Below are 26726 nucleotides of genomic sequence, written 5' to 3'. Positions count from 1 at the left end.
CCAGGGGCCAATTCGAGCAGCAGAAGCGGGATGTCGCCCTGGGTCCTGATGATGAGAAAGGCCAACTGACCACTGAGCAGAGCCTGGGACATCAAGACAGGGACACAGCACAGCTCTGTGTCAAATGTTTTGTACAAAGAGAATCACATGTTCACGTGTGGCTTTCCATCTTAAGTGAGAACGATGCTACGTTTTCGAGTTAGAATTTCTATAGCACAGAGTTATTTTGATTTCCCAAAAAAGAAAACCACCTAAACACTTTGTGTGTTTGAAGTGTCAGGAAACAACATTCTCCTTTCGAGTAAAATGCATCTTATATATTTTTTCCCACGCTGGTGACATTCCACTAAACTGATTTTATGATCCACTAGTTAATGGCAAAATTCCTGATGGTCTGAATCCCTCTCTGCCTCCTGACTGGACTGTGACAATGGCCTGCCTCTCTCATTTTGTTAGCAAGCAGGGCACAGGTACCGTTGTGCAGGTTGTATACCATGTGACTTAAGGATGCAATAGGCTCCTGGAGGTCCACAGCACATAATGGGATGGGCGGCTCTGGTGATGGTAAATGACATTGGAATCTGTCTTAATTGAGCTATCAAGCAAATGAAATGAGTGCTCGTTTGTCAAAACTGAGTCACTAATGGTCCCTAGCCCATCTTTTGCATTTCTAAAATGAAGTCAACTGACATGGCTCTGTTTCCTGCCAGGTAGCTGTTTTGAAAATGGGACAAGAAGGCATTGGGGGCTGGTCTAGACAAGCCCTCAGTCTCCTTGGCATCCCCTGGCTGGTGGTGCTTCCTCTGCTCAAGCTGCCCCCGTTTCCAGAGTGGCCTTGTCTCTGCAGTCAGCAGGGCAAGCCTCACTGACACGTGCTCTCACCTGCAGCCCCCTGCCTGCGCCCGGGCCCCACGAGGTCACCAGCGGTATCCAGCACCGAGGGCTCCACTTCCCTGTGAAGACAGGCCTGAGCCCAGACTTGGCCCCCAGACCCTGGTCCCCGCCGAGGACAGCCGCTCCTCTGCACCTGCACCCTGGAGGTCTGGCCTTCCAAACTAGAGGAGGTGGGTGCACACCCCCTCCAGCTGGGAGCCTGGCACTGTAGGGCTAGTCCTGTCTTGCAGGAATGCCCACAGATCCAATCTGGGCTTGGGGTTTGTTGTGCTGGTACTGGGGATGGAACCCAGGGATGCTTAGCCACTGAGCCACAGCCCAGCCCTTTCCATATTTTTTTTAGAAACAGGGTCTGGCCAAGCTGCTCAGGGCCTTGCTGAGGCTGGCTTTAAACTCACTCAGCCTCCCTCGCTGCTGCTGCTGCTGGGATCACAGGCGTGCACACCCGCCCTTCTCCAATCGTTGTTCACGAAGCCCAGAGACGTGACTGGGATGCTGCCTTGTGCGCCGCCTTGTGCGGGGGAAGTGCCAGGGGAACAGCCCCACTCAACACAGCCACCGGAGCCGCTCCCGTCATGGACCCCTGGGTGTCCCAGGAGACAGTTCTCTGAACCCTGACTTTAGGGCACCTGCAGAAGCCCCTGCCCCTTCGCTGCAGGGCAGTCTTCACAAACGGAGGACAATTACTAGCATATCAAAACACTGAGCACAACAACGCTCCATGGGAATTTCGTTTCTTCCTTTAAAAAGAGAATGGCACGAAGAGCAGGGGCCAGAGAGCATTTCCACAGAAGTGAGGCAGGCGGTCACTGGGAATGTAGGGCGGCGTCCGTCGGGTATACTAAACAGCTGCGATTTCCGTCCACCCTATTTTATGGGCTGTCCCTAAAATCAATACCATGGAAGACCTCTGAGCTATCTTGAGGATGCTGTCAATTAAAATAAATGAGACTTCTTTCTAATAATTCCCAGAACCACACGACCTCTCCTTCCACCCTTCTCGCCTGCTCGAGTCCGCCTTAGGTCAGGGGAGGAGACCACGCTTGGCCTCGTGTCCCCTGGGCACGGAGCTGTGGGGGCCCTGCTTGGGAGCAGCTCAGGAAGAGTGCAGACTGCCTGCCTCCAGGGTCTTGCCGCCACCCAGGCCGGATGGCTGCCGATGGGGCCACTCCCCCGTCCTCCCCAGGTGCCTTTGGCACTCCGGCTGGTCTCTGATCACCTCTCACTCATAGAGGGCAGTCGGTTGTGGCCTTTGGCACTGTCTCAGACAGGTTCTCCCAGGCCAGTTGGTTGGGAGGCTCTGGAAACTCGGAGAGAAGGGGAGACCTTCAGGAAGGAGCCCAAGAGGTTGCAGCCCCAAGCTGCTGTCTCTGGGGGACGGAGCCTGATTCCACTGGGGACACCGAGAGGCAGGTACAGGACATGGGCCGGAGGTGCTCCTGCTGGAGGGGTCCCTGAGAACCCCTTTCCCAGGACTCCAGAGCCATGTGGCCCCTCAGGACCCTGGCGGAGTGCCAGGCTGGGGACAGCTGTGTGGCCAGGGAAGTCGCTGGAGCTCAGGGAAGGGAGCCGGCTGCCTCACGTCCACAGGGCACTTGAGGCTCCTCGTGGATGAGGCCCCCATGGGAGGCTGTTCTGGCCACATATGGTCAGCAGCTCCCAAGGTCAGGCTCACTTGGGGTGGCGCAGCTCTCCGGGCTGTGACTTTGAGACTACCCTGTGGCACTGATCGGCACCAACCAGCGCCCTCGGGTTACTTTACGGAGTGTTTTTGGCAGATTTGGAAAGTGATTTTTGACTCGATCATGTCAAAGTGGGACACTGACAACAAAGACAACAGCCAGCGGGGGCGGCTGGTGGCCCGTTTTCTTCAGGTAAATTGAAACCACTTCTGGGACTAAACACCCTGAAAAGGCTCAGGCCTCCTAAGTGTGGGGTCCTGGGTCAAGTTACCCAAGGACACAGCCAAGAGGCTGGAGGAGGAGGCGGGGAGTGGAGGCTGGCACCTTCCTAATCCCTGCCGGCTTCCCCGCCCCAGCACCTGCGGCATAGGCACATGGCTCTTGGGTTTTCATCAGTAAGATGGGAAGGTGAGCTCCACGGGGCCGTGGTCAGGCAAAGGCGTGGAGCAGCGGCTCCCTCCTGGCCTGGCAGCTCCAGGCAGGAGAGACCCCTTCCTGCTGACAAGTCACAGCCCAGGTTGCAGGTCACTAGAACACGCAGACTCCATTTGCCCGAAGTCAAGCTGGCCGGTGCCTGCACACATGCACCTGCCCGCACATGCGCCTGTCCTGGCCAAGCTTGACCTGGGGAGCCAGCTTGCAGCTGGTGCCCAGGAAGGACACGCCCCGCGCTCAGGTGGCCATGTGGGGATTCAGGTTTCCTGGGTGGGGAGCTGCCCCAGGTCCTGCTGATGACATCCTCAGGGGCCTCTCCGAGGGCTGTTCCCATGTGTGCCTCTGGGGAGGCAATGGATCCCAGAAGGACCCCTGCATCCCCAGCTCTGGGGGGTGCGACCTGAGGGAGAAATCCCCTCTCGCCAACTAAACACACGGCAGGTTTCTGTGAGGAATCCCTGTCTCCACCATGATTCAACACTCCACAGCTGCCCCTGGATCTTCCTCCTTCCCTGCTCCTGACCACTCTGGACAAGGAAACCTTTCAGGAAAGTGTCCCTTCCACTTGCTCTAATGCAGGGGGCACTCACAAGGCAGGACAGAACTGCAAGAACCCAAACCCACATCCACTCAGCTTTGCGTGACATGGTGGCAGGTCCCTCTGGATGCTGCTTCTCTCTATGGCACGGAGACGGGCCGTGTGTGCTGGCCACCCCGCCTTGCAGAGGGCTGGTATCTCCCGGACGTGCCGGAGCCCGAGCCACCTCTGCAGGCCTCTCTTGATTTCTGCAATTCCCCTGCGGCAACCCTCCCCCGACATCGGATCCCCGGGGTGAGCCCCCCTCTGCTCTGGGGCAGAAACCTTTCCTCTTTCGCGTTGGCCAAGTACCCAAGTCTATCCTGGGAGGTGGGACTTGCATCCTGCACCCCCAACTAGAAATCTGTAGATCTCAGAGGAAGGAGGAGGTGCCTGAGAGGGTGGTGCCCACCCCTTCGCCTCCCTGGGCCCCCTGCTGGCCTTACCCAAGAACCATGGAAGTGTTATTTTTTATTCTGATGAACAACAGTGCTGAAATGCCTTCCAACTTGACAAGACACAAAATTTAGGTGCTGAGAGAGATACTTCAATTTCAAGCTTAAAGATTACTTTGGGTCCCTCAGGACTCAGAAGCAATTTAGAGCTGATACCCTGAACAAGAGAAAGGTTAGGAGATTAAGACCAACTGCTGTTTGGATAAATGGTTGGTAATTGCCCATATCCGCAATTATACACTGGCATATAATTTCTTTTCCGCTACCTTTCTCCTCTCCTGCGTCCCGTCAGGGTTGATTCGGAAGGAGCCCACCTTGGTCTTCTTCTGCCGAGCTTTGGTGATGTCATACTCCACCTCGTCCATCAGGGCCCTGCATGCTAAAGAAGACACAGACATCTGTGACCAGGGAGCAGCCTTGGAAGGGCAGGGGAAGCCCCCTCTGCTCGGCCAGCAATGTGGACTCTGGCTAGGAATGGGAGCTTCCGCCCTCCACAGCCTCAGATGTAATCAGACCAAGACTTGGAGACTACTTTCTTTGTATTCCTTCTGTGCGCTTAGTGTTTTGAAAACCACGTTTTGCATCTGGGCAAGTGCTCCGACCCTGAGCTGTGCCTGCAGCTCTGATTTTTGTTCAGAATATGCCATCTTTACAGAGTGAAGGTGCTGGCTCCCCCACCTGTGGGACATCCCGAAGACCTCTGGCTGCATTCGTCAGACCCAGTCACTCTCTGCATTGCTCAGCCCCCAATGCATCCTGTTCCTGTAGACTGATTTTTGCTGGATTTGAAGTCTAAGGACATAGTGCTTTGTCCCCCTAAAATCCCTTTTCCCCCCTCAGGATGAAACTGCCAAGGTGGAGACCCACCAGGCGCAGCACTGGGACTGAGTCCTTGCAAGTGGAACGTGGACCGAGTGCACCTGCCCTATCTGTGGACAGGGACCAGCACAACACACCAGCTGAGGGGCGCTGGAAAAACGATGGGCAGGTCAGCGCCCTGAGCAGCGGGGGAGTCATGGTCCCCCAGCGTGGATGGCTTGCCTGGCTGCTGAATGACACATGCAGCCTATCTTAGCCCAGCCCTGTGTTTTGGAGTCTCCTTGTTGGAAAAGCATTACCTTTGTGTATGGTTGACCTGACCTCAGGTTTGGTGCTCTCTTCTGAGAGCACACCAGAGCATGGGGGCCTGTGGCATGGCCTGCGCCGATTGTGACCAGGCCTACCGTGGCCATGGAGTGAGCTGGCTGCCTTCCAGGACCCTCCAGTCCCACGGCCCTGCCGCAGTGTCTTACTGTGACCTGCGAGGGCACCCTGGGCTGCCCATCTTGCAGACATGGCTGAGAGGGATGGAGAGGCTTCCCTGGGGTCTGCTGCCCACTGCACACCCAGATCAGCAGCTCCCAGCCACCCTCCGAGCATCTGGGCCCGGAGCTCGGCCGTGTGCCGCACAAGCCGGGCTGTCGTTCTGAGACGGCCCCTTAGCCAGTCTGAACTGGCACTGCCGCTGTGATTTGCCCTCTGAGTGGTGAAGCCAGTGGCAGCGCTCAGTCCTTCCGGGTCGGGAGGGGATGGAGCTCTGCTCGCCGTGGTCAGAGGCGTGGAAGTCTGACGGAATTGGCCCACCCTCTGTGCCGGCCACAGTAGGCAGAGGCAGACAGCAGCCGCCCTAGAGCGAGCACCGCCCCCAGCACCTCCCAGCAGGGCAAGGCCCTGCCCTTCCAGTCCTTTCCTGAAGAGCCAGCTTGCCCCTTGCCCCTCCACCCTCCTCCTGAATCGTGGACACTGGTTGCAGCTGTCGGGAGCAGGGCACTCTGGAATATCAGGTGAAGGACGCTGGGGCAGGGGACTTTCAGGGAGCTGCTGTGGCCCTCCTCCCAGATAGTGGAGCTGAGGGTGGTGGGACTGAAGGACCATGGCCTTGCCCTCAGCTGCCCCTGACTTCAGACCCCACTTCTCAGGAGCGGGTGCACGGCCTCTGAGCTCCTGGCACTCAGCTGCTGTCCTTTCCCTGCCCCTCTGGATTCTGCCTAGAGTCCCTGTCTGGGCATGGAGACAAGCTTGGGACTCCCGTGCCCCAGTATCTCTGCTGTCCGCGTCTGCAGAACCAGGCCCCAGGCTCAGGCCTGGCTGCTGCCCTCCGAGCCTGCACGCTTGTTCCTGGGTTGGTTTGGGGACTTGGGGTGCTGGGAGCCTGCAGGGCGAACTCTGGCCACTGGAGTTGAAGGGAGCCCCCTGGGCCGGTGCTCCTCTGGGCTCAGTCCCAACACGCTCCCTCCCCTCAGTCCCATTTCAGGGGCAATGGGACAGGCATGGCAGCACAGGACTCTGGAGGTTGATGACCATGTCATTGAGTGTCCCTATGTGGGAAATGGGGCAGATTGGGACCCAGGCACCATCAGAGGAGAGGGGACGGTGTCCCCAGGAGGCAGGAGAGAGGAGGGCAGAGTGGAGTGAGGAGTGGTTTGCATGACCCATGTCCTTCCTGGAAAGAATTTGTCCCTGTGCCCAGGGATCCTTCCAGCCGAAGGCCTTGGGGTCATGGTCACCCTCCCTGGGGCAGTCCACACCCAGGGACTGGGCATGGAAGGACAGGAAGCCTGGTTGTCTGGAGCCAGTGGGGGCCACTCTGGCAGGCCACTCTGAGGCCCACAGGACGTCCCTCGGTCCACATCACATCTCCTGACTGATCCTGCCCCCCTCCCCCACAGGAATTGACCCGTTGGAGTGTCCACAGCAGCCCGGACAGGGACTAGGAGGCCGGGCTTGGCCAGCCTGGGGCAGGGGCAGCGAGAGTCTCCCAGTGGAGCCAAGGTGCCTGCCTGCCTTCCTCTCTGGTGCCAGCGGCTGGAATCTCAGCCCCCGGTTGAGGACAGCACTTGGGGTCAGGTGCAGCTTCTCAGGGTCAAGGCGGCCCTGTCCTCCCTGAAGGCACCAGCTTCCGGACAGGGCGGGCGGGTGGCGCCCGCTCTGCCATCCCTGACCTCCCCACGGAGGGGCAGCTCTATGAGAAATGATCATTTTAAATTTTCGCCCCAGGTCACAGAACAAGTTAACGGAGAGTCACATCAGCGACCTGGGCTCCAGATTTCTAGTCCGGCATTAATTTAAATGTTAATCTGAAATCTTCACTTAAATCACTGGAGTTTAGAGTTTATTAGAGCAGGCGGCGGCTGCAGCCTCCTGGGGGCGTTGGCAGGTCACGCTGCCTGCCAGAGGGCATGCCCCTCCCAGCTGGGCCCGCCAACTCCTCCATCCCCCAGTCTCCTTCTCCCTCCCCGTCTCCCTCTTCCTCCCTTTGAGAAAGATTTGGAAATGGGGACGAGAGGCTGGGAGATGTCAAGGCAGACTCTGGGGCCCCTGGAGGGTGCAGGTGTGGGGCACAGCATTGTGCCCGGCTTCCCAGCTCTACAGCAGAGACATGGCTGCCTGGTGAAAGCATTTGCACAACAGGAATGGGCAGCGCCACAGACCGGCCGCTGCGAAGCTGCCCTTCTGCCTGCACTGCTCTGGTGGGGCCCCCGCTGGAATCCCAAGCTTCCAGTAAGGTGCAAGGAAGTCATGAGGGGGATCACAGCCCCGCCCCTTACGGAGCTTGCACTGAGAGGCAGAGGTCAGGCTCCAGTGACCAGGCCCACCAGTAAGAGCAGGCAGGTCTCAAAGGGGGCGTAGGTTCCTGTCTCCTCAGGCACAGGCACTGGGGAGTGTGCCCTAGAGTTAAGTGCAGCCGACAATCAGAACCCCTGGGCACCGCCAAAGACACAGCTCTGCACCAGGGGAGGCGGCTGGGCCGGCCAGACATGCAAACAGGTCGCCCTACTGAGACAGCCAGCACCAGAGCTGTCTGCCCCTTCTCCAACCTCTCTGGAGAAGAGGTAGGAAGACAGGGCTCCTTCTCTGGTGCCTCAGAGCGTGTCTTACTTCTGGAACAAATCATTTTCTAGAACTCTCTATGCTAGGTATGGGGAGGGCCGCACTGAGTGCTGGTAGCTCGAGGACCAACCCGACTCCCAGTGTCCAACACGAGCCTCCTGCTTGGTTGTGCCCGAGCCCCTTTGCAGGAGCACAGAGGAAGCCCCGGACCCACAGCGAGGCAGGAGGCCAGCTGCCCAGGCGTCCTGAGGGGCGACCCCGCACTCTGCTCTGTCAGTGGACCTTTCTCCTGCAAGTGGGATGGCTGATGCCGGAGTCCTTCTTCAGAGTCCTGGTCACTAGACACTCCAAAGCAGGGCAGCCTCCAACAGAGCCCCGGGGCGGCAGGTATCAAGCTGAGGGGCCAGAAGACAGAGTCCGCTCTGAGACCTGCGAGGCCTGGACGTGGCCATGTGCAGCCTCTTGGTCCTCCCACAGGAAAGTCTGGGCACATGGTCCAGGGCTCAGCAGGCAGGAAGGGGCGGGTCTTTGGAATGGGATCCAGGCGCACAGTGGCCGGTGGCCGGATGGAGCAGCTCCTCCCTTCCCCTTCCCTCCCCCTCCTTCTGTCATGACTGCCGTGTCCCCAAATAGCATGTTGAGGTCCCAAAGCCAAGCGCCAAGCATCTGGGACTGTGGCCCCAAGTCCAGTGCTGGGTGTCCTCGTGAGAGAGAGCAGCCGGCAACAGGGGCACAGGGAGGGAAGCGTGTGGGGACACCCAGAAGGACTCTGACCCAGAAGCAGGGAGCCAAGCAGCCCAGCTGCAAGCCAGGCCCGTAGCAGACTCCCTGCAGGATGGTCCACCCTGCAGCTTCCTGAGGGCCACCAGAGAGACCCCAGGAAAGCCAGGTGGGACCTGAAGGGTGAGCCGACCCTGGGCAGGGAAAGCAGGAAGTGGGCTGTGGAGAGCAAGGTGGGCTTGAAGGGCAAGAGAAACCAGGGCCCTCCCTGGGGAGAAGGAAGAGGGGCTCCTGCTATGTGCCCAGACTGCTGAGGTGGGGCACGGGCCAGGTCAGCTCAGGTGCCCTTCCTCCAAGCCAAGAGCAGCCCCCACAGTGGTCTGACTCAGTGAGGCTTGATGAGACTCTCAGAGATGGTTCAGACTGCAGTCGGAGAAGAGACGGGAGAGGACCAGCGTGTGTGGGTGGGCGGCTGGTGGGCTACTGCAAGGACCTGGCAAGAGACCACTGTGGTTTGGATTACAGTGGTGGGTGGGGGACACCCAGGGAAGTCATGAGCTTAAGAGCTCTTGGGAGGCTGGGTTGGGCCCCACTGTAGCCTCCCCCCATTCCCGTCCCAGTGCAGCTTCTCTGTTAGCAAATCACCCGTCAGATCCAGTTCCTGGCCTCCTCCCCAGTCACTGCACCACAGCAATTCTGTGCATCCTGCCAACTGTTGGTTTGGGATGGGCACGCCTCATCACCATGGTGATGGGGCATGCATGAGGGCCACTGGCATCCTGCTGGATCGCTTTCCCTCTTGAGCAAAACTGACATGTGGGAACATGTCACCTTGACACCTTGTTCTTGCCCCTGGACTTATCCTCTGCAGGTGATAGCTGGAAGTGTGGCAGCCAACCTGCATCATGAGGCTCAGACTAAGATCTGCACCAACAAGCTGCGCAGGGCAGGGGAAAGACAGAAGAAACCAGAGCTTTGATGGCATTGCTGAGGCCACCGTGGCTGTTTCACTCCCTGAATTCACGTACATGAGTTACCGATTTCCTCCTTCATGTGGAAGCCTTTTGATTAGGGATTATGTTATTTGTTTCTGCTTGGTAACGTATTAGCTTCCCCGGGTTGCTGTAACAAGTACCACAGACTGGGGGCTTAAACCTCAAAAATTCCTTTCTCACAGTTTGGGGCTGGGTATGTGAGGTCAGGGTGTCCCAGCACTGGCTCCTCTGCTTGGCTTGTGGACATCAGCTTCTCCTCTGTGTCTGTGTCCCGGTGAGATGAGATCAGGCTGCCCCAGGGACCATGGTCCCTTCAATGATGTTGTCCAAGGCCCCACCTCCAAGTCAGCCACACAGGAAGTCAAGGCTTTGGCCTGTGGGTTTAGGGGGACACAGTCTCGCCAACGACAAGCAGTAGGGAATGTTTATTTCCACCTAGGGAGGAGTGAGCAGCTGCCCCTGCTGGCCCTGCGTGTTTGCCACACTCTCGACTCTCCCCGCGGGTCGCAGGATGACCCTGTGGTTATAGCCTCAGGTCCTCGCCCCATCACCTGTCAACTTCCGCTTGTAGGGAAAACATTCCCGGATGCCCGGGAAGGCCGCCCCTGACTGTGACTGTCCCTGGCAGGACTGTCTTACGGCCTGGCCCAGCCCAGTCACACGTAAACACAATCACAATGCTCACAAACGCGGGGCCAGGAAGGACCGGCCCCTGCAGCACATGACCCCGCCCTAGCGGAACAAAACCAGGGCTGTCTTTGCAAGGGCCTGCGGCCGGGCCGGGAGCCGCCTTCCCGCGAGAGTCCAGCACTGGGCAGAGATTCAGGGAGCAGCAGGTGGGAGGGGGCGGCGGGGAGGAGGCTCCACCAGCTGGTGCAGACAAATCCAGGCCCCGGGCTCCTGCCCGAGCGGCAGGCCACGCGTCCCCCACACATCTCCACGGCAACCCGCGTGCGGGAGGGACTCCCCATCGAGTTTTAACCCAAATTATGTTTTCCAGGTCTAAAATCAGAGCTATTGTGAAAAGAACTCATTTTCACGACTTCAGGATGCTCTGGCCGTGTGTTAAGGAGGAGGGCTAGAGAACAGAGGGAGGCGCCTTCTAAACACCCTTTAAATAGGAAGAGCTGAACCCCAGGTACGCAGAACACAGCAGGAAAGAGAAGCGAGATCAGGGTTGGGGGCAGCCGGTCTGTTTTCCAGGGCGTCTCTACAGTTCTGTTTACCTCCGGTCCTGATGGCCTTTGCAGTTCAGGACAATGGCTGCGTGTGGCTAGGGAGGGACTGTTAGAACACACTGTGTACTCGGTCAGAAACACGGATGAGCGTTGTGGGGTTGTTTCTTTCTTTTTTTTCCCCCTAATTCTGAGAGAAACAACATCCACAGACAGGCTCTCTGTCCAGACCTCTGGGTCCCAGGGTGCACTCGGCCACGCATCGCACTAAGTCTCCCTCTCGGTGTCTTTCAGTAGGTGATTCCGACTTGGTGACTCTTCTGAGTTCGCCCTCCACGTTTCCTGAGCACTGTGCTTCTCTTCTGAGCAGCGGTTCATCAGCAGCTCTCTCAGGCTGGCTCCCATCCCTCCGGCCCTGTCAGTTAAGCCACCCACTATGTGGGATCAAAGGCTCTCAGGGACCAGGGGTGCCGCGGAGGCTGAAGCTGCGGCCGCACTGGTGCAGCCGGTGCCCACGGACCCAGTAGACACCGAAGGCCTCTGAGCAAGTCCTCCGACAGACGCCCGGTGAGCTGCCCAGCTGCTGGGTTATGCTTGCAGCAGGTGAGCACGTCCCAGCCTCATATGCGGCTGCAGACCAAGATCTAAAAGCCGGCGCCCGTAGAGTCTGGCCACCCTCTACCCAGGCACCTTCTGTGCATCCGAGCTGCCAATGGGGTTGGCGCGTCTGGTCGCCCCTAGTCTGTGGTGAGAGCGCACTCCTAAAACCACGTCCTGGTACGCTGGGCCCCGGGGGACACTCAAACCAGTACTGACATTTTCGTCCGGAAGAGCCTGGTGGAAGCAGGAATCTTGCACGCATGCCTGAGTTGGATAAACCAGTGGAGAAACCACCAGGCTGCTTGTCTTGTGTCCTGTGTGCCCAGGTGCCTCCGCCAGGGGCTTCCACCCTGGATGGGAGGCCTTCTGACTCGTCCAGAGGCAGCTCACCTCCTCCAGGGACTCAGGCACCTGCCCTGCCCAGGAGGGAAAGGATGTTCTAATACTAAAGTCAGTCCAACGAAGATCATGGCTCCCTAATGGATGTGGAGAATGAGAAATCCCCAAGATAATGAGGCCTGAGATGAGGGAGTGGAAACGAAGGCCGTGCACTGACAGAGGTTTCGGGGTGCAGCTGCAGATGGAAGGAGGCATCTTACACCCCTGGAGAACCAGTCTCTAGGGGGCGCTGACCTCCGCCAAAGTAAGTCCTCTCAGACACTTGCCCACTGACCCCCGACCCCAAAAGCCAAATTCCTGAGTGCCGGAGGAAACCGATGTGCACCCTACCACCCCTGAGATAACCCATATAAACCCAGCCCCTTCTTCGTTCAGTGGCTCGTTCTCCACCAGGAACGCGGGTCCACGGCGCCATTTCTTCCCTGCAGCCCCTGTTCCTGAATGAACAGCCGAGCTGACCCCTGAGCTTGCGCCCTGCCTGGTCTTCCTGTGCTAACACTCCCCCTCCTGAGGGAGGTGCTGGCCGGGACAGCTGGGCCCAGCATTTAGCGAGGTGACCCACACCGTGGTGAGGTGGCCCGCTGTCACTGGCTCTGGGAGACAGGCAGTGAGAGCAGCTTGGTTGTCCCTGTGGAGAGAGACCTCTACAGAAGGATATGGAGGAGGTCATCGCCTCCCTGCTGCCTCTAGCAAGGGTGGCCATTCCAGTGTGGACTCACAGGGGGTGCCCATGAGCACCTGCTGCCTCTGCAGACAAGCCACTCAGTTTCCCAGTCAGCTCCTGCCTGGACTTGCTGAAGAAGCTCAGAATCCATTAGACCTGCCCAAGAAGGTTGGAAAAAAGCTGTTTCTGCTCAAAACTCCCAGTGGAAGTCAACTCCCAAGACATTCCAAAGCCTGCCTCAGCTGGTCAGGAAAAATTGGTCAACTGAGATCACTCAGAGCAGAGGGAGGGAGACAGGGAGGACAGGAGGACCAAAGAGAGGGGCCATTTGGGCCAGGGCCACGTGCCTCAGCGTCACTGAGCCAGTGCTCTTGGGAAAGGCTCACTTGGGTCCAGAGCCTCACGGGACAGCGTCCATCAACACCACCATCTCTGAAAACAAAACAAGGTCGCTCGGTAGTTTCCCTCCTACCCAGGTGAGTGACCATGGCTGGGTCCCCACTGTAAGACACCAGCGTTCCGCTTCCAAGTGTGGATCAAAGCAGGGAAGCAAAGGCCGTAGGAGCAGGCGCTGCAGAGGGTTGCATTTAAAACCAAAGGCGGGGGACACAGGGAACCATGGTCAACAGCGCCCTTTCAGGGCCTGCTTTGGATCGGGACACTCACAAAGCAGCCCTTGCCCCAACCCAGGGGTGTGAGAGCCCCAAGAACCATACACCACTTTGCCTAGAGGTAGAAGGCCCAGCTAGAGGTCCCAGGAAAGGCGCACCTCCAAAGAAGGGACACCAGGAAGGACCCCAGCCCTGCTCGGAGAAGCCCAGGTTCACCTGTCAGGCAGAGACAGGCTCGGGAAGGGAGTCTAAACCATCCTGGGGTGGTTAAAGACTCGGGGTGAACGGTGCAGCAAGTCACAACATTTTATCCAACTGTCCTGGATTCTGAACCAGTCAAGAGACACACCTCTCATCCCAGAGGCTCAGGAGGCTGAGGCAGGAGTTCAAAGCCAGCTTCGGCAACAATGAGGCCCTAAGCACCTAGTGAGACCCTGTCTCAAAATAAAAAATAAAAAGGGCTGGTGATGTGGCTCAGTGGTTAAGCGCTCCTGAGTTCAAACCCTGGTACCAAAAAAAAAAAAAAAAAATAGAGGTTCCAAGTCCTTTGCTATGTAAATCTTTAGTCCTTCTCAGCTCATTCCTGGGTTGGGTTCAGCACTATGACTTCAGGGGACACAGTGGGCCCTCCACATCCTTAGGTTCCAAATCCTCAAATCAATCAAAAGCAGATGGAAAGAACCTGGGGAACCTGCAAGTGTACTGAGCACGAACAGCCTCCCCCTCACGTTACTGTTCTCAGCAGTACGGGTACGGCGAGTACCTCCACAGAGCTCGCACTGCATCATGCTGGATGGTGAGGAATCCGGAGGTGGCCTAAAGCACACGGGAGGACAGAGGTAGGCTGCATGCAAATCCTGCACCGCTCAACAGAAGGACTTGAGCACCTGCAGACTTTGGAGTGGAGGTGGGGGTCCTGGGCCAGGCCCCTGTGGCTCCCGGGGATGCCTCATGGAGGAAGGGGTAACCCACCAGCTCTGAGCTGGCACCTTTTTGGGAGCCCCAGGCCTCCTCTCGCCCTCTGCATCTCTGCTGCTGCCATGAGAGGAGCACCCCCATCTGGCCCGCCAGTCAGAGGGGAGAGTCACATGAGGAACGGCACAGAGCAGCCAGCTAAGCCCAGCCGAGACGTTGACCCCCAGCAGCTGACGGAACAGGAGGACAGTGCCACCGAGACTTGTGCTGCTTGTTCCAGAGCAGTATCAGAGGGGTGCAGCACTAAAGAAAGCAATGGAGTGGGCAGGGTGGGGATGGGCAGAGGTCGCAGGCGGGGCTGGCCGGTGCACGTACCCACAGCGGCCCCGTAGCTTCAGACGTGTTACTGATCCCATTAGGGAGACACTCTTTGGAATCGTACGCCCAAATCAGCTAAGCATTTGGAAGCTGGAGGCTGGGGAGAGGTGCCAGATGCCGTCTGTCTTCATGTTGGCTTTCAGGTCCAGCGGCCTGTACAACAGGGAGCACATGTGTAGACACCAGAATGACCTTGCTCCCTTCCGCAGATGAGGGTGTCTTCTCGGACGTCCATAGCGAGGCCATTGATGCCGCTGGGCATCAGGGAACTGTGCAGATGCGGCACCTCTCTAGAAACAGGAGCCCGTGCTCTGGCCACCTCTCATGTTTTCACAGGTGGTCCAGCTCTTGGTTCCCAGGTGCCCAGGAAGGTGGTGCTCTCTGGCCACTGGGTTCAGGTGGAGCCAAGTGACTCCTGAGTGGGGCACTCCTCCCACTCCGTGGTGAAGCTCGTGTTCTGACCATGACCCTGACCAGCAGCGGCACGCCTGTCCCTGCTACAGGGCAGAGGAGCAGGGCAGGCTCAGCTCACCGGACAGCGCTAGTGACAAGGAGAAGGAGCTATCCCCACACGGGCCCTAGCACACGGGCCCCTGCTGCGTTGACCAACCTGCCTGCTGAGACATGCACGGGCCACGCCTGTGGCGTGGGAAAACGTTGCGACAGAGAGGAAGGAAACTGCACGTCATGTGACTAGCTCAGTGCGATGTGGGGCAGGTATATGGGGTTTGATTTTCAGCCCAGCCAACGGATAGGACCCACCTGTGGGAAGCAGAGGGAACAAGTTCATCGGGCCCACCAGGCCCAGAATCCAGGGCTCTGCCAGGCCTGGTTGGGGAAATTAAGGGCCTCTAGAAGTAGTGTGTGGCCAGGGCACCTGGGGGGACACTCCTGGAAGTCCTGACACCAGCCGTCCACATCCATAGCCAACTCTTGCCATGCAGTTCACACACAGCCTGCAGGACCTGGCAGCTGCGGGAGACCCCGTGTTCACCTCTACAAGCTGCTGCGTGGCCCAAGTTCTTCCTGGTTGTTGAGCAAGGCCCTTCGTTTCTTTTTGCCAGGGGTCCCGCAAATCATATAGCCGGTCCAGCCAAGGGGTGCTCAGTGGCAAACAGCAGACCTCCAGGTCAGACCAGGACCAGAGCCGGTCCATTCAGGCTGCCCTGACAAACCCATGCGCTGTGTGGAGCAACAGACCTCGACTTCCGGTTCTGGAGGCTGGACGCCCAAGGCCCAGGTACTGGCAGATTCAGTCTGGCAGGCCCACGTCCTGGCTCACTGATACAGTTTCCTGATGTGTCCACACTGAGGGCCACACTGGGGTCTTTTCTGTACGCATGAATCCTATTCATGCAAGCCCCACCGTGGGGACCCCCAATACGACTCCACCTCAGTACCAACACATGTACCCCCAATACGACCCCCAATACGACTCCACCTCAGTACCAACACAAACATTCAGAGCACGGCAGCCGGCCCTCTGCACCATGCCTCGCCTGGGGGAAGCTGGGCTCAGGAGAAAGGGCTCCAAGGCCAGGGAGAGGACTGAGCCTCCCGCTTGGACGGCCAGCAGCATTTACAGCTGTGTGGCTTAGTCGGAGCACTGACCGTCAGCCCCACGTCCCCGGGGTCCCTGCCTTGGCCATGTAGCTCATTGCAGGGCTGAGCTGAGAGGAGGAGCTCCCAGCACACCAGGTGCCAGCTTCACCAGGAGACTTGCTGGATACGTGTTGCCCACTCACTGCATATGGAGACCCAGAGGCACAGGGAGTGTAAGCCATTCGCCCAAAGTAGTCAGGGCTCCAACAGCTCTATGATGGGGAAAGACCCAGGGCTGGAAGAGGCAGAGAACCAGGTGAAAAGGCTCAGACAGGAAGGCTGAATGGTCCAGGGAGGGGATGCTCAGAGCCCTTCAATAGAGGAGAGAAGGAAGGGGCAGGGCCAGGGATGAGGGCTCTGATCTCAGCTGCTATCTCTCAATCAGAAGCGCTGACCAAGGAGAGGCTGGGCAGAGCTCCCAGCCCTCTGGCCTCCTCAGCTTAGGCTGCACAGCACAGCCTCACGGGTGGCTGTCGTCCAGGTCTCCAAAATGTCATCCTCCTTTAGGGAACACCATCAAACCAAGCAGATCCTTACCGTTGCCTAATTTCGAATGAACTTGTTAAAGCATTTTTAGTGTAATGAAAACATTAGAGCAACTCCTAGCAGGGGCACTGTCACTAAATCAATAGCCTGCGGAGCCGTCAGGCTGAAGGCTGACATGCAGGGAGGCCTGCCAACAGCAGGGCCGCAGAAGTGCCCTCCTCGAGTGACCGGGTGGGGCAGAGATGGGAGCCTGCTCCATCTGCTGTGCGGAAGGCTGAGAAGAGGGAGCAGGTGGGTCGTCTGAATGTGGCTGAGGTCCTCAGCTCCCCAGGACGGTGGTGGGGCCGCCTCGCTGGGTGCGCCTGCCGCCTTGCTGTGGTGTGCAGACGCTGCACCTACAAGGACTCTCACACCCATGCCCCATTGCACGGTGAGAGGATGGCAGAAACAAATGCAGCCGAGGTGAGCACTAGGCCCCTGCCTGGCAGGGCTCCACTGTCCGTGGGGAGCCATCGAAGACGCCCACCATGAAGCATGGGGTTTTGTAACCATCAAGCTGCACATTTGGGGCTTTCTTTCTTTTTCCTTTTCCTTAGCAGTGCTGGGATTGAACCCAGGGCCTTGTGCTTGACAGACAAGTACTCTACCAAATGAGCTATGTCCCCAGCCCAACATCTGGGGCTTTCTAAGAAGGGGACAGTCAGGGAGGACAAGCCTGTTATTTGGCATCCCAGAGCATCCAGGTGAGCTGCCCCAAAACTACCTATTCTATGCATACACAACACCCCACTTATATGCTTACACACGCCCCTACTCGTGCCCACATGCTCTATGGGCAGCACCTGGGAGGGAATCAAGTTCACTATGGGATGAAGACAGAGCCAGAGCCCAGCAGAAGGGGTGTCTGCATGAGCCTGGGGACCCCAGCAGCTCTGAGCCCCGAGGAAGCGTCAGATGAGGGTGTGAAAGTCCGGGGTCTAAGGCAGAGTAGGGAAAGAGCTGTCTGGGGAATCAGAACGAGCCAGAAGGAAGAGTAAGTACTGTGCAGATGTGAATCTCTGCAAATTAATCTACATTCATCCAATGAGATCACAATCAAAATAACAAGAAGATCTTTCTGACCTTTGTAAATAATTAAAGAGCTAATGGAAGCTGTAGCCCAGTGGTAGAGACTTGCCTAGCCTGTACCTGGCCCTGGGTTCAGTCCCCAGCACCACACCCACAAAAAGTTAATAGAAAATACAAGTGTAAGAGGGGATATTGAAACAAAGCAGGGCTGGGATGCGTGCGACGCAGAGCACTCGCTGAGTGTCACACGAGGCCTTGGGCTCCACCCAGTGCCCACCAAACACGTCCATGGTATAAGGCTATGGTAAGAAAAAGAATACGATAATAAGAATCAAATACTGGTTAAAAACAGCAGAGTCCAGCAATAGACTCCAACACATAGAGGCATTAATTATAATATTTAAAATAACAGTAGTGGTAAAAAGCAAACACTGAGCATGGATTGAATGCCAAAAGTCAGTTCATGAGCCTTGATTTCTGTTGTGATTCAACACCAAAATTAATTCCAGGAGCAACCAAAATGATTTTAAAAAGCAAACTTCAAGTGGGTTGTCTTTATAAGCATGAGATGAAACCAAAAAATCATAAGGAAAAACACTAATAAATTATGTAGTTACAGTATGCTGATTTTATATGTTTTGGATGCACACCAAGGAGGGTGATAGTTGGCTCCCTATCGTGCTACATGTAGACCAATGTTTACAGCAGTACCATCTACAGCAGCCTGGCTGTGGAGCAGACGAATGGACAAAGAGAATGTGGTACATACACACAACGGAGTTTATGCGTCATAAAGAAGAATGCCATCGATCATTTGCTGGTACCTGGATGGAACTGGAGAACGGCATGCTGAGCGAAGCAAGCCAGACTCAGAGAGTTAAGAGTTGAATGTTTTCTCTCATCTGTGGAAGCTAGAGGGAAAAAATAATAGAAGGGGGAATCTTTGTGAAAATAGAAGGGAGAGCAGTATAGTAAGAGGCAGAGGGGAACCGAGTTCATCAAATTGTGCTGTGTGCATGTGAAACTATGCCACGGTGCACGCCGGTCACATATATGTAACCATGGTACACCTGCTGGGCAATAAACAGGGCTGGGCTGGGCTCAGGGGCAGAGCGCTTGCCTTGCACGTGTATGGCTTGGGTTCCATCCTCAGCCCCAGAAAAATAAATAAATAAATAAGACAGAGGTGTTTTGTCCACGTACAGCCAAAAACTCAAAAATAAATAAATCAATAGAAGGCAAATAGAGGAAGATGGATAGAGACGAGTAAGGGGCCAGGGGGACAGAGGGAAGGGGAAGGGATAGTACAGGGGTCGAAATGGAAAAAAAAACACGTCACATGAATATACGAATATGTCGAAATGAACCCCACTATTGTGTATGATTACAATGCACTAATTTTAAAAAGAAAATTTGTAGAGAAAAATTGCCATGGACAAATTTGAAAGATAAATGAAAAACTAAAAGAAAATTTGTAATACATACAGAAAAAGCTATTTTTTATTTTCCCCAAGACTCCTCTAAATCATTGAGGAATAAATAACAAGCCAATAGAGAAATGGGCAAAGCCAGGTTATTTTTAGAGAAGAACTGGTAAGGAGGCATCAGTGAGGGGAAGTCACACTCAACCTTGTCATGACCTAAGAAACAGGAGACCAAGGTACTAGTTCCACTTAGATTGCTGAAAATTTAAAGTCAGTAGACAGTAATATGCAATGAACAGTCATATGCTGAATTTGAGATGTGTAAGTTGGTATTAACTTTGAAAGATTCACAAAAACTGTCAAGAAAAGATCTTCAAGACCTTGTTAGTGAAAAGCACAAGGTAGCTAGGTGCAGTGGCACACACTGGTAATCCCAGTGGCTCGGGCTAAGGCAGGTGGGTCGAGAGTTCAGAGCCAACCTCAGCAAAAACAAGGTGCTAAGAAGCTCAATGTGACCCAGTCTCTAAATAAAATACAAAATAGGGCTGGGGATGTGGCTCAGTGCTCAAGTGCCCCTACATTCAATCCCTGGTGCAAAAAAAACCCAAAAAACCAAAAACACAAGTTAAAGAATTCTATGTAGAGCCAGGTGTGGTGATGCACATCTGTAATCCCAGTGGCTCCAGAGCCTGAGGCAGGAGGATCAAAAGTTCGAGGCCAGCCTCAGCAACTTTGTGAGGCCCTAAGCAAATAAGTGAGATCCTATTTCAAAATAAAATATAAAAAGTACTGGGGATGTGGCTCAGTGGTAGAGCACTCTGGGTTCAATCCCCAGTACCACAAAAAATAAACAAACAAAACCCCCAAATACCCTGCCAATCACAGCCTACTATTAGTACAATGGCCACTGCTGAAATGACAGATAATAACAAAGGGTGGTGAGGCACAGGAGTCAGAGCCCTTGAACACCATCGGGAACTTGAAGGTTCAGCCCTGTGGAAAGCAGCTTGGCGCATCTGCAAAGACAAACTGGAACACAGCTACCACCTGAGCCAGGAGCCTCACGTCAGGGCATGCACATGACAGCCAGGAGCAGGAAGTCACAGGCACCTGCAAGCCCACTCACAGCCGGCTATGCTCCTCCCTGTGCCCTTGGCAGGTGGGCGTGTGGACAACCATGGGCTTCCTGCAAGGTCACATGACCTCCTGGGAGAAAATCTGACTTGTGCTGTTAACCCAGAGGGTGCTGTGCAAAGTGAAAGGAGCTGGTCACAAAGGGACAAATGCTGCGTGCCCCATTCAGGCGAGGCACCAGAGCAGGCAGAGTCAGAGGCAGGAAGTCCAGTGCCGCTGGCAGGCTGGGGGGTCAGAGTGTCAGTGCACAGGAGGGATGGTCCTGGAGGAGGACAGGGGTGACGGTTCTCAGCACAGCACCATGCCCCTCAGTCATGCCCCTCACAGGGCAAGACGCCAGCTCCACGTGTGTGCCAAGAACAGACCTGCCTGATAAACGCCTGTGCCGTGCAGGCGCTGCTAAGGGTACGCCTGCCTTGGGAGGCCAGGCTGGGGAGGGCACAGAGGCTGGACATTCACATTTTCCACAGCCATGTGTAATTAAAGGGGAGGGACAATGTACCTGCAGTGGAGGAGACCAGCACAGCCAGGCTCTGCTCGGGAGGCAAGTTCCAAGAGCAGAGGAGCTGGGCAGTGACCGCCCCACTCCCCTGCTGGACAGGCACAGCTCTGCCCCTCGTCCACATCTGCTCCCTGGCTCCTCGGTGGCTTGTGACCTCCTCTTGGAAGTGATGCCCCTTCCCAGTCCCTGGAGGTCCTAAGCTTGGTCTTCCTGACTTCCAGGCAGGGTTTTCTCGAATGCTCCTCCTGGCTTTATAATGCTTCCTCCATCCACACCCCCAAAGTGACAAGAAGGCAAGGGTACTACTGCTTCCCCAGGACCCCCGATCTGCAGGGGAGACAGCTGCCCCCTGGCAATCACCCTGCCGGCTCTGATGGATGGTAGTGAGGAGAGAGGGCAGCTGCCGTGGTAAGCAGTCTGCAAGCACCGTCCACCATCCCTAGGTAGCCTGCTGGTTCTCAGAGCCCAGTGCTCCATCCTGGCCCTTCCTGCCAGACCCTGGTGGACTGAAGACAGCCTGAGACCAGCTCACTGAAGAGGCCACTAGCCACTGGGAAAGGCTCTGGGAGGTGGCCTGCCTCCTGACTGCAGCCTGGCCTCAGGTCCTCCTCTCACACCCCACAGAGACTTCTTGAAGCACCTGGCCCATTCTTCCCTTCAGCAAGTGTCCACCTGGAGGCTGCAGGTACCCAGGGCATGGCAGTGTGCAGAGAGGTCCACCATCATGCTTTGGGTCTAGCCAGGGAAATTACAGCTGACTGGCCATCGCATAAATTAAGAAGACAGTGTGACCGTGGCTCTGAAGAAACTGGATTATGAGAGGGAAAGTGATTCTGGCAGCGTCTCCTGGAGAAGGTCACGTGGAAGGCGTCTGTGTGGCGGAGGCACTGCCAAGCAACGGTGCCTTCGGGACTCCAAGTAGAATGACGTGGACGTAGCAGAACATGTTCCAGAGGGTCAGAGTTCAGAGGTGAGAGGTCCTGGACTGGGGCACAGCTCTGCCATGTGCCAGGTGGCCTCCGCCTACGGGTCCAAGGTGGCTGCTCCAGCCAGGGGAGCAGGAAGGAGGAATGGGAGGTGAGCAGCTCCCGGGAGCTGCAGGTGTCATGTTGGATCCCAGACCACATGGCAAGGTAGCGGCAGGGCGAGGAGCTTCTGCATCAGCAGATGGTCGTGTGTCCTGGACGGCTGGGTGGGTCAAGTGGGTTTCAATTACCACAAGGAAAATGTGGAATGGCAGGCGAAGAGGAGCCAAACCGAAGGCAAGAGCTGAGAGGAGCCTCTGGGAGCCAGGGGAGCTTGGCAGCAGGAGGGCTGGGGGCAGGGGCACGGCTGGGCAGCGTGGGGGTGGGAGCAGGTCTCAGGCTTGGGCCAGGCCCTGGATGGTATTCTAAGAGCAGTGGGAAGCCATGGACAACTCTGTTTTGTTCATCTTTATTATTTCATCCACTTATTTCATCAGCACTGGGCCTTGAACCCAGGGCCTCTTCCAGCTGGGCAAGCGCTTTACCACCTAGCTCCACCATCAGCTCCACTGATGACTTTCAAAGATGGGAAAGAACGATCTGATTGAGGTTTGTTTGTTTGTTTCTTTTAGCAGTCACTTCTGCCTGTGTGTGCAGAGTGGACAGGTGCAGCAGGAAGGACATGGAGGCTGGACTCCAGGGGATGCAGCTCCCCTAGCCCAGGGTGGCAGGGGTGAACCTTGCCAGCGTCTTGGGGGCAGAACAATCTGATGGGGTGAAACCTGGGGAGGTGGAGGAAGGAGTGACAGACAGTGCTCCACGGAGCACAGGCCAGTGAGCATCAGACGGGAGCCACCCGGAGACTCGGAGACCAGGACCAGGGGTGCAGGCAGGAGCAGCAGCATCAGAGGCCCGCTCTGGACAGGCTACGCGTGGGCCACACTAGACATCAGGGAGTATCTAGTGGGCATCTGTGCCAGTGAGTGTGAATTCAGGGGAGGGTCAGGCTTGGAGAAGGACACCCAAGCCCATGGCCTGTGAGGCATGTCCAGAGCCACACCTGTCAGGGGCCTCCTTCACTGGGCAAGTGCTCAGGTTTGCTATTGAAAGGCAGAGCTGCTCATTCCCAGGAGAAAAGAGGGCTGCTGTCCCCTGGGCGAGGGCATCTTCACCCTCAAGCAAGGGACCACCCACCTTTAACTGTGCCTCTGGTCCCCAGGGCCAGCAGGGAAGAAAGGAAAGGTGGGTGAGGAGCCCACTGCCTCTGAGAGAAGAGACAGTGCCTGCCGAGGGGCAACTCGGAATGGCATTCACACCGGTGGGCTCTGCTGCCCCAGGCTGCAATGAGGCCGCAGGGCCAGCTGGGTGCAGCCCGCCTTCCATCCTTCAGGACAAGCCATGGGGGCAGGAACCCACGCACATCAGGGCCACTGTATGTTCTAGGTGGGCGGACCGATGTGCAGGGAAGCAGGATCTTCAGACACGCCCGCAATGTACACTGCGGGCTGCACTGAGGTCAGACTGTCCCAGCCAGCTCCATGGCAGTCACCAGGCTCGACTGCACCAGGGCTCCTTCTGACCTAACGAAGGACATGTCTCCGCAGCAGCTTCACTTACAGGTCCTGGGCACCATGAGGAGCTATCCAAGAGGACCTGGCACCAAGACAGTGGGCAGCAAAGGGGCTCACCAGCAGGTAGCCCTGAAGCTCTAGCATGGAGAGGGGGCAGCTGGGGAAATCAGCAAGGAAAAATGGAAAATGAGGAGCCATACTGTCACCAAGAAAACCCACAGGGCTGAAGGCCAAGAGAGCCTGTCAGCATGGAAGCCACAGGGGCAAATTCTTCCCTCCTCTGAACTTGATCGTCTTGATCATTTGACACTTGCAATGGCTTGTGGGTGTCCTTGTTTTTCTAAGCTTCTCCCCCAAGCATCTATTACTTCTGTCCCCATGGCACCTGAGGGTGCTCCAAGGCACCAGTGTTGGTTGGTTGAACAAACCACTTAGCGATGCAAGACGGCACAGTGCTCCAAAGCACAGACATGGAGCCAGACCACTGGCCTGGGCCCACCTGTCCCTCCCCAGCTGCACAACCTTGGAAGAGGTTCTCTCAGGTTCTCTGCTGACAAATGAGGAGGGTGGGTCCGTCTACCTGTCAGAGGCTGAGTTCCCCAGGACAAAGGAGTGAGATGGGAGCATGGGGAGGGGAACAGGAGAGAGAGTGCAGGGTGTAAGCCACTGAGGACCCACCCCAGAGGGACCTGGAGACCGCACAGCTGGGCTGGGCAAACCCTGGAAGAGATCTTAAAGGAGAAGGCCTTCACTGGGGAGCCGGGGTGACGCGGGTGAGCAGAGAAGCTGGGCCTCCACCTCTTCCTGGGCTCCCCGCTTCTCCACTCAGTCCCAGGTCGCCAGCACTGCACCATCTCACTCCTGGGGAGCCCAGCTCTGTCAGTCATCTGACCAGCTGGACTTGACTCTTCTCCAGAGGCACCAGGGCCGCTGGAGCAGGGAGCCGGGACGGGACAGTATTTGCACTTGAGCAGGAACTTTCAGAACACTGGGTCACAATGAGGGAGGGTGTATTCTGGGTGGTGGGATCTCTTGCTGCATCTGGACCACTTCTGCTCAGGGGCATGCTGATGGCATGGGCTGGGTGGGGACCAATCCTGAAAGGCTACGAGGAAAAGGCTCAGCTAACACCCTGGGGACGGCCCCCGGAAGAGCCCCTGACTCACACACCACACATCCAAATCCCGCGCCTCCTCGTCTCCTCAGCCCCTGGCCCACACTCCCCTGCTCTACTAGCTGCCAGAACCTTTGGTCCAGGCAGTGTCCACGGGTTCCCAGCATCCTCCTCCCATTCTCAGTCCCTTGTGCTCACACAGTGCCCTGCACCAGCTCCCACCGCCTGGCCCAGAGTTGGGCTGGAAGCCAGCATGGTCAGAAAGTCAGCCTTCAACTTCCCAGGCCCAGTTGACCGGCCCCAATCCAAAGAAAGTCCCAAGGGTCATGCCCACTCCATGGGGACCTCGGACATGCAGGCAAACAGCAGAGAGGTCCAGCAAGACTCAAATTCTACCAAGTCCCCCGGCACCTGGAAGCACCAGGGTGCTCCTGTCCCAGGGTCCACATGTGCCCTACCCCACTGGTGACCAAGCTCTGCCTTATTCATTCAGTCCCGTCCTCTCTAGGATCACCTCACTCTCCTAAGGCTCCTGTGCACCAGGCTGTTTGTAACCAGAGTGACTCACAGAAGGTCTGTTCTGCCTTGGGTTCTCTCAGCAACCAGACCACCTTGAACCCTGTAAGTCCCCAGGACAGCCTACACCCAAAAAACCCGATGCACCCCTTTAAATCAACAGTGTGGGAAGCCCCTCAAGGCCGGGCTGCCTTGCGCCTGCCTCTGTCCCCACAGCTCACTCAGGGCCTAAGCCCACCCCTCACCGGCCTGGAGAGGTGAGCCGACCCCAGGGAGCCAGGACAGGCAGAGGCAGGGTTGGAGCTCTGCAGGACACCAGGGCAGCTGCTGACCAGCTCTGGACCCAGCCGGACTGGCGGGCTTGGACTGGCGGGCTTAGTGGGAACCGTAAAGGGCTTCTGGGTTGGGTACCCAGGGGCGGGGACTGGGGAAAGGGGCTTGGGGAAGGCTCCGCTGTCCTTCCTCAGCGCACTCACCTCCGCAGATCACATCCGGCTCCTGGGCGCTGCGGGACAGCGCCGGCCCCAGCAGGGCGGGCAGGAGCAGCAGGCCCACAGGCAGCCCCATCTCCTTGTGATCGCGACCGGCAGGGAAATGGCATGCAAAGGTCTGCGCCGCGCCTGGAGACTCGGCCGCGCGGCCCCGCCCCGGCAGGTGCGGCCAGGGGCCCCGCCAGGTGTGACAGGGCTACCTCCGCGTCCCCGCCCCTGGTCCTGCAGCCTGGATCTTCAGCCAGTTCCAAGTCTTCACAACCATCTCAGGCTTCCACACCCCAATCCGGATTCCCACCCGCTCCATCCCGGCCACCACCCTGGTGTCGACCCCTACAACCCGCCCAGTACCCGCCTCCAGTCCCTACCCCGTCACCTCCCCAAGGAGTAATGCCAAGTGGGCGGCTGCTCTGCCTGGTCACTGCCCAGCCCCACCCCCACCCCCACTCACAGCTGGGTCCTTGGTCCCCACAGCCCCATTTCTCTGCTCTGAGAGCCCATCTGCCCTGCTGGCGGCTCTGACCGCAGAGTCCCTGACCTGCAGGCAAAGGTGTGAGTTTCCAGTCAGTTGGCCCCCGTCCCAGGCTGCTCCAGGAGGGCTCCTCCTGAGAAGTTCTGGCAGGGGTCTCTGCCAGCCTGCTCCTGACTCCCTCAGGCCTTTCTTCCTTTCTCCTCTCAAGACCTTCCATGCCCAAGCAGCCCCTGTCTCCTTCCCTCGTCCCCTTCCCTTCCCACCTTGTGGCTCCACCCCACCAGCATGAACAGTGCGGGGCCAGTGTGGCATTTGCCATCTTAAGAATCAGCAGTCCCCAAACATGGAGAAGCATGGTCGTCAGGTGCCTCTGGTTAGGGGATCACCATGTGCCCTGCCCTGCCCTCTGGAGACCCCCGCCCAGGTGGAGGCCACTGTGGGTCACCTCACTGAGCATACCAGGTATCAGGGGATGCTGAAGGGCCAGGGGGGCTGAAGAGGAGTGGACAAGTTATTTGTGCAGCGAGCGTTCCCTTCCAGCTCGCCTGGTTCTTTTCTTCTGTGGGTGCCTAGGAGATAGGAGCTCTGTCTGTCCTTTAAGCCATGCTGGCCCACTAAAGGTGACATGGAGGCGGTGAGAGGGAGAGGAAAGGACAGAGAAAAGAGGGAGGAGGGGAACTGTTCCAACAGCATCTTGCACTTGCCCTGTCCCAACTTAGCTACTCTTCCTAGAAGCCTGTGTCTTTCAGAGGAAAATAAGTAGTACTGGGGACCAAGCTTGGTGCTGGCTATGCGCATGCCACCAGTGTACTGCTCGCTGTGACAGAACATGCACAATACACAAGTGCAGCCTGAGAGCTGCTTCCTAGGTCCGAAGATGCATGTGAATGAGTGGCAGCACACCTGGGGCCGTGCCCCTCAGGGTCCCTTCCAGCCTGCCCTTCCAGTATTGCGCAGCCCCTTCTCCAGCAGCAAGCCTCTGGCTCCCGAGGTCCTTGCAGTGCTTGTTTG

The 26726-nt window shown here is 57.1% G+C and overlaps 1 protein-coding gene and 2 long non-coding RNA genes across 7 annotated transcripts in view; 2 read left to right on the top strand and 1 right to left on the bottom strand.

Moving 5' to 3' along the window:
• The window catches only part of CNPY1 (canopy FGF signaling regulator 1), a 54930-nt gene extending 29367 nt beyond the window's left edge, over nucleotides 1-25563 (bottom strand). Inside the window, exons 1-2 of one of the 2 annotated variants that reach the window (XM_079150070.1) lie at nucleotides 25229-25563; nucleotides 4310-4422 (exon numbers count right to left, since the gene is read on the bottom strand). In XM_079150070.1, the coding sequence (XP_079006196.1) occupies nucleotides 4310-4422; nucleotides 25229-25319 (204 nt within the window). In that variant the 5' untranslated portion in view covers nucleotides 25320-25563. The remainder of the gene's footprint in view (nucleotides 1-4309; nucleotides 4423-25228) is intronic. The other variant, XM_079150069.1, reaches the window with a different exon arrangement.
• On the top strand, nucleotides 10027-15770 carry LOC306667459. Of its 4 annotated transcripts, none has more exons than XR_013765558.1 (3): nucleotides 10027-10766; nucleotides 11098-11406; nucleotides 11730-15770. It is a non-coding gene; the product is annotated as an uncharacterized lncRNA (long non-coding RNA). The 4 variants fall into 4 exon arrangements; XR_013765559.1 differs by having other exon boundaries at nucleotides 11098-12046; nucleotides 13719-15770; XR_013765560.1 differs by having other exon boundaries at nucleotides 11098-12942; nucleotides 13746-15770.
• LOC306667834 lies at nucleotides 18857-23475 on the top strand. Its single transcript, XR_013765655.1, has 3 exons — nucleotides 18857-21556; nucleotides 22049-22160; nucleotides 23159-23475. It is a non-coding gene; the product is annotated as an uncharacterized lncRNA (long non-coding RNA).
• Nucleotides 25564-26726: the final 1163 nt, after the last annotated feature.

Source organism: Sciurus vulgaris (assembly GCF_902686455.1).
Source record: "Sciurus vulgaris genome assembly, chromosome: 8".
Classification (NCBI taxonomy): Eukaryota; Metazoa; Chordata; class Mammalia; order Rodentia; family Sciuridae; genus Sciurus; species Sciurus vulgaris.
This window is presented reverse-complemented; position numbering and strand designations above follow the sequence as displayed.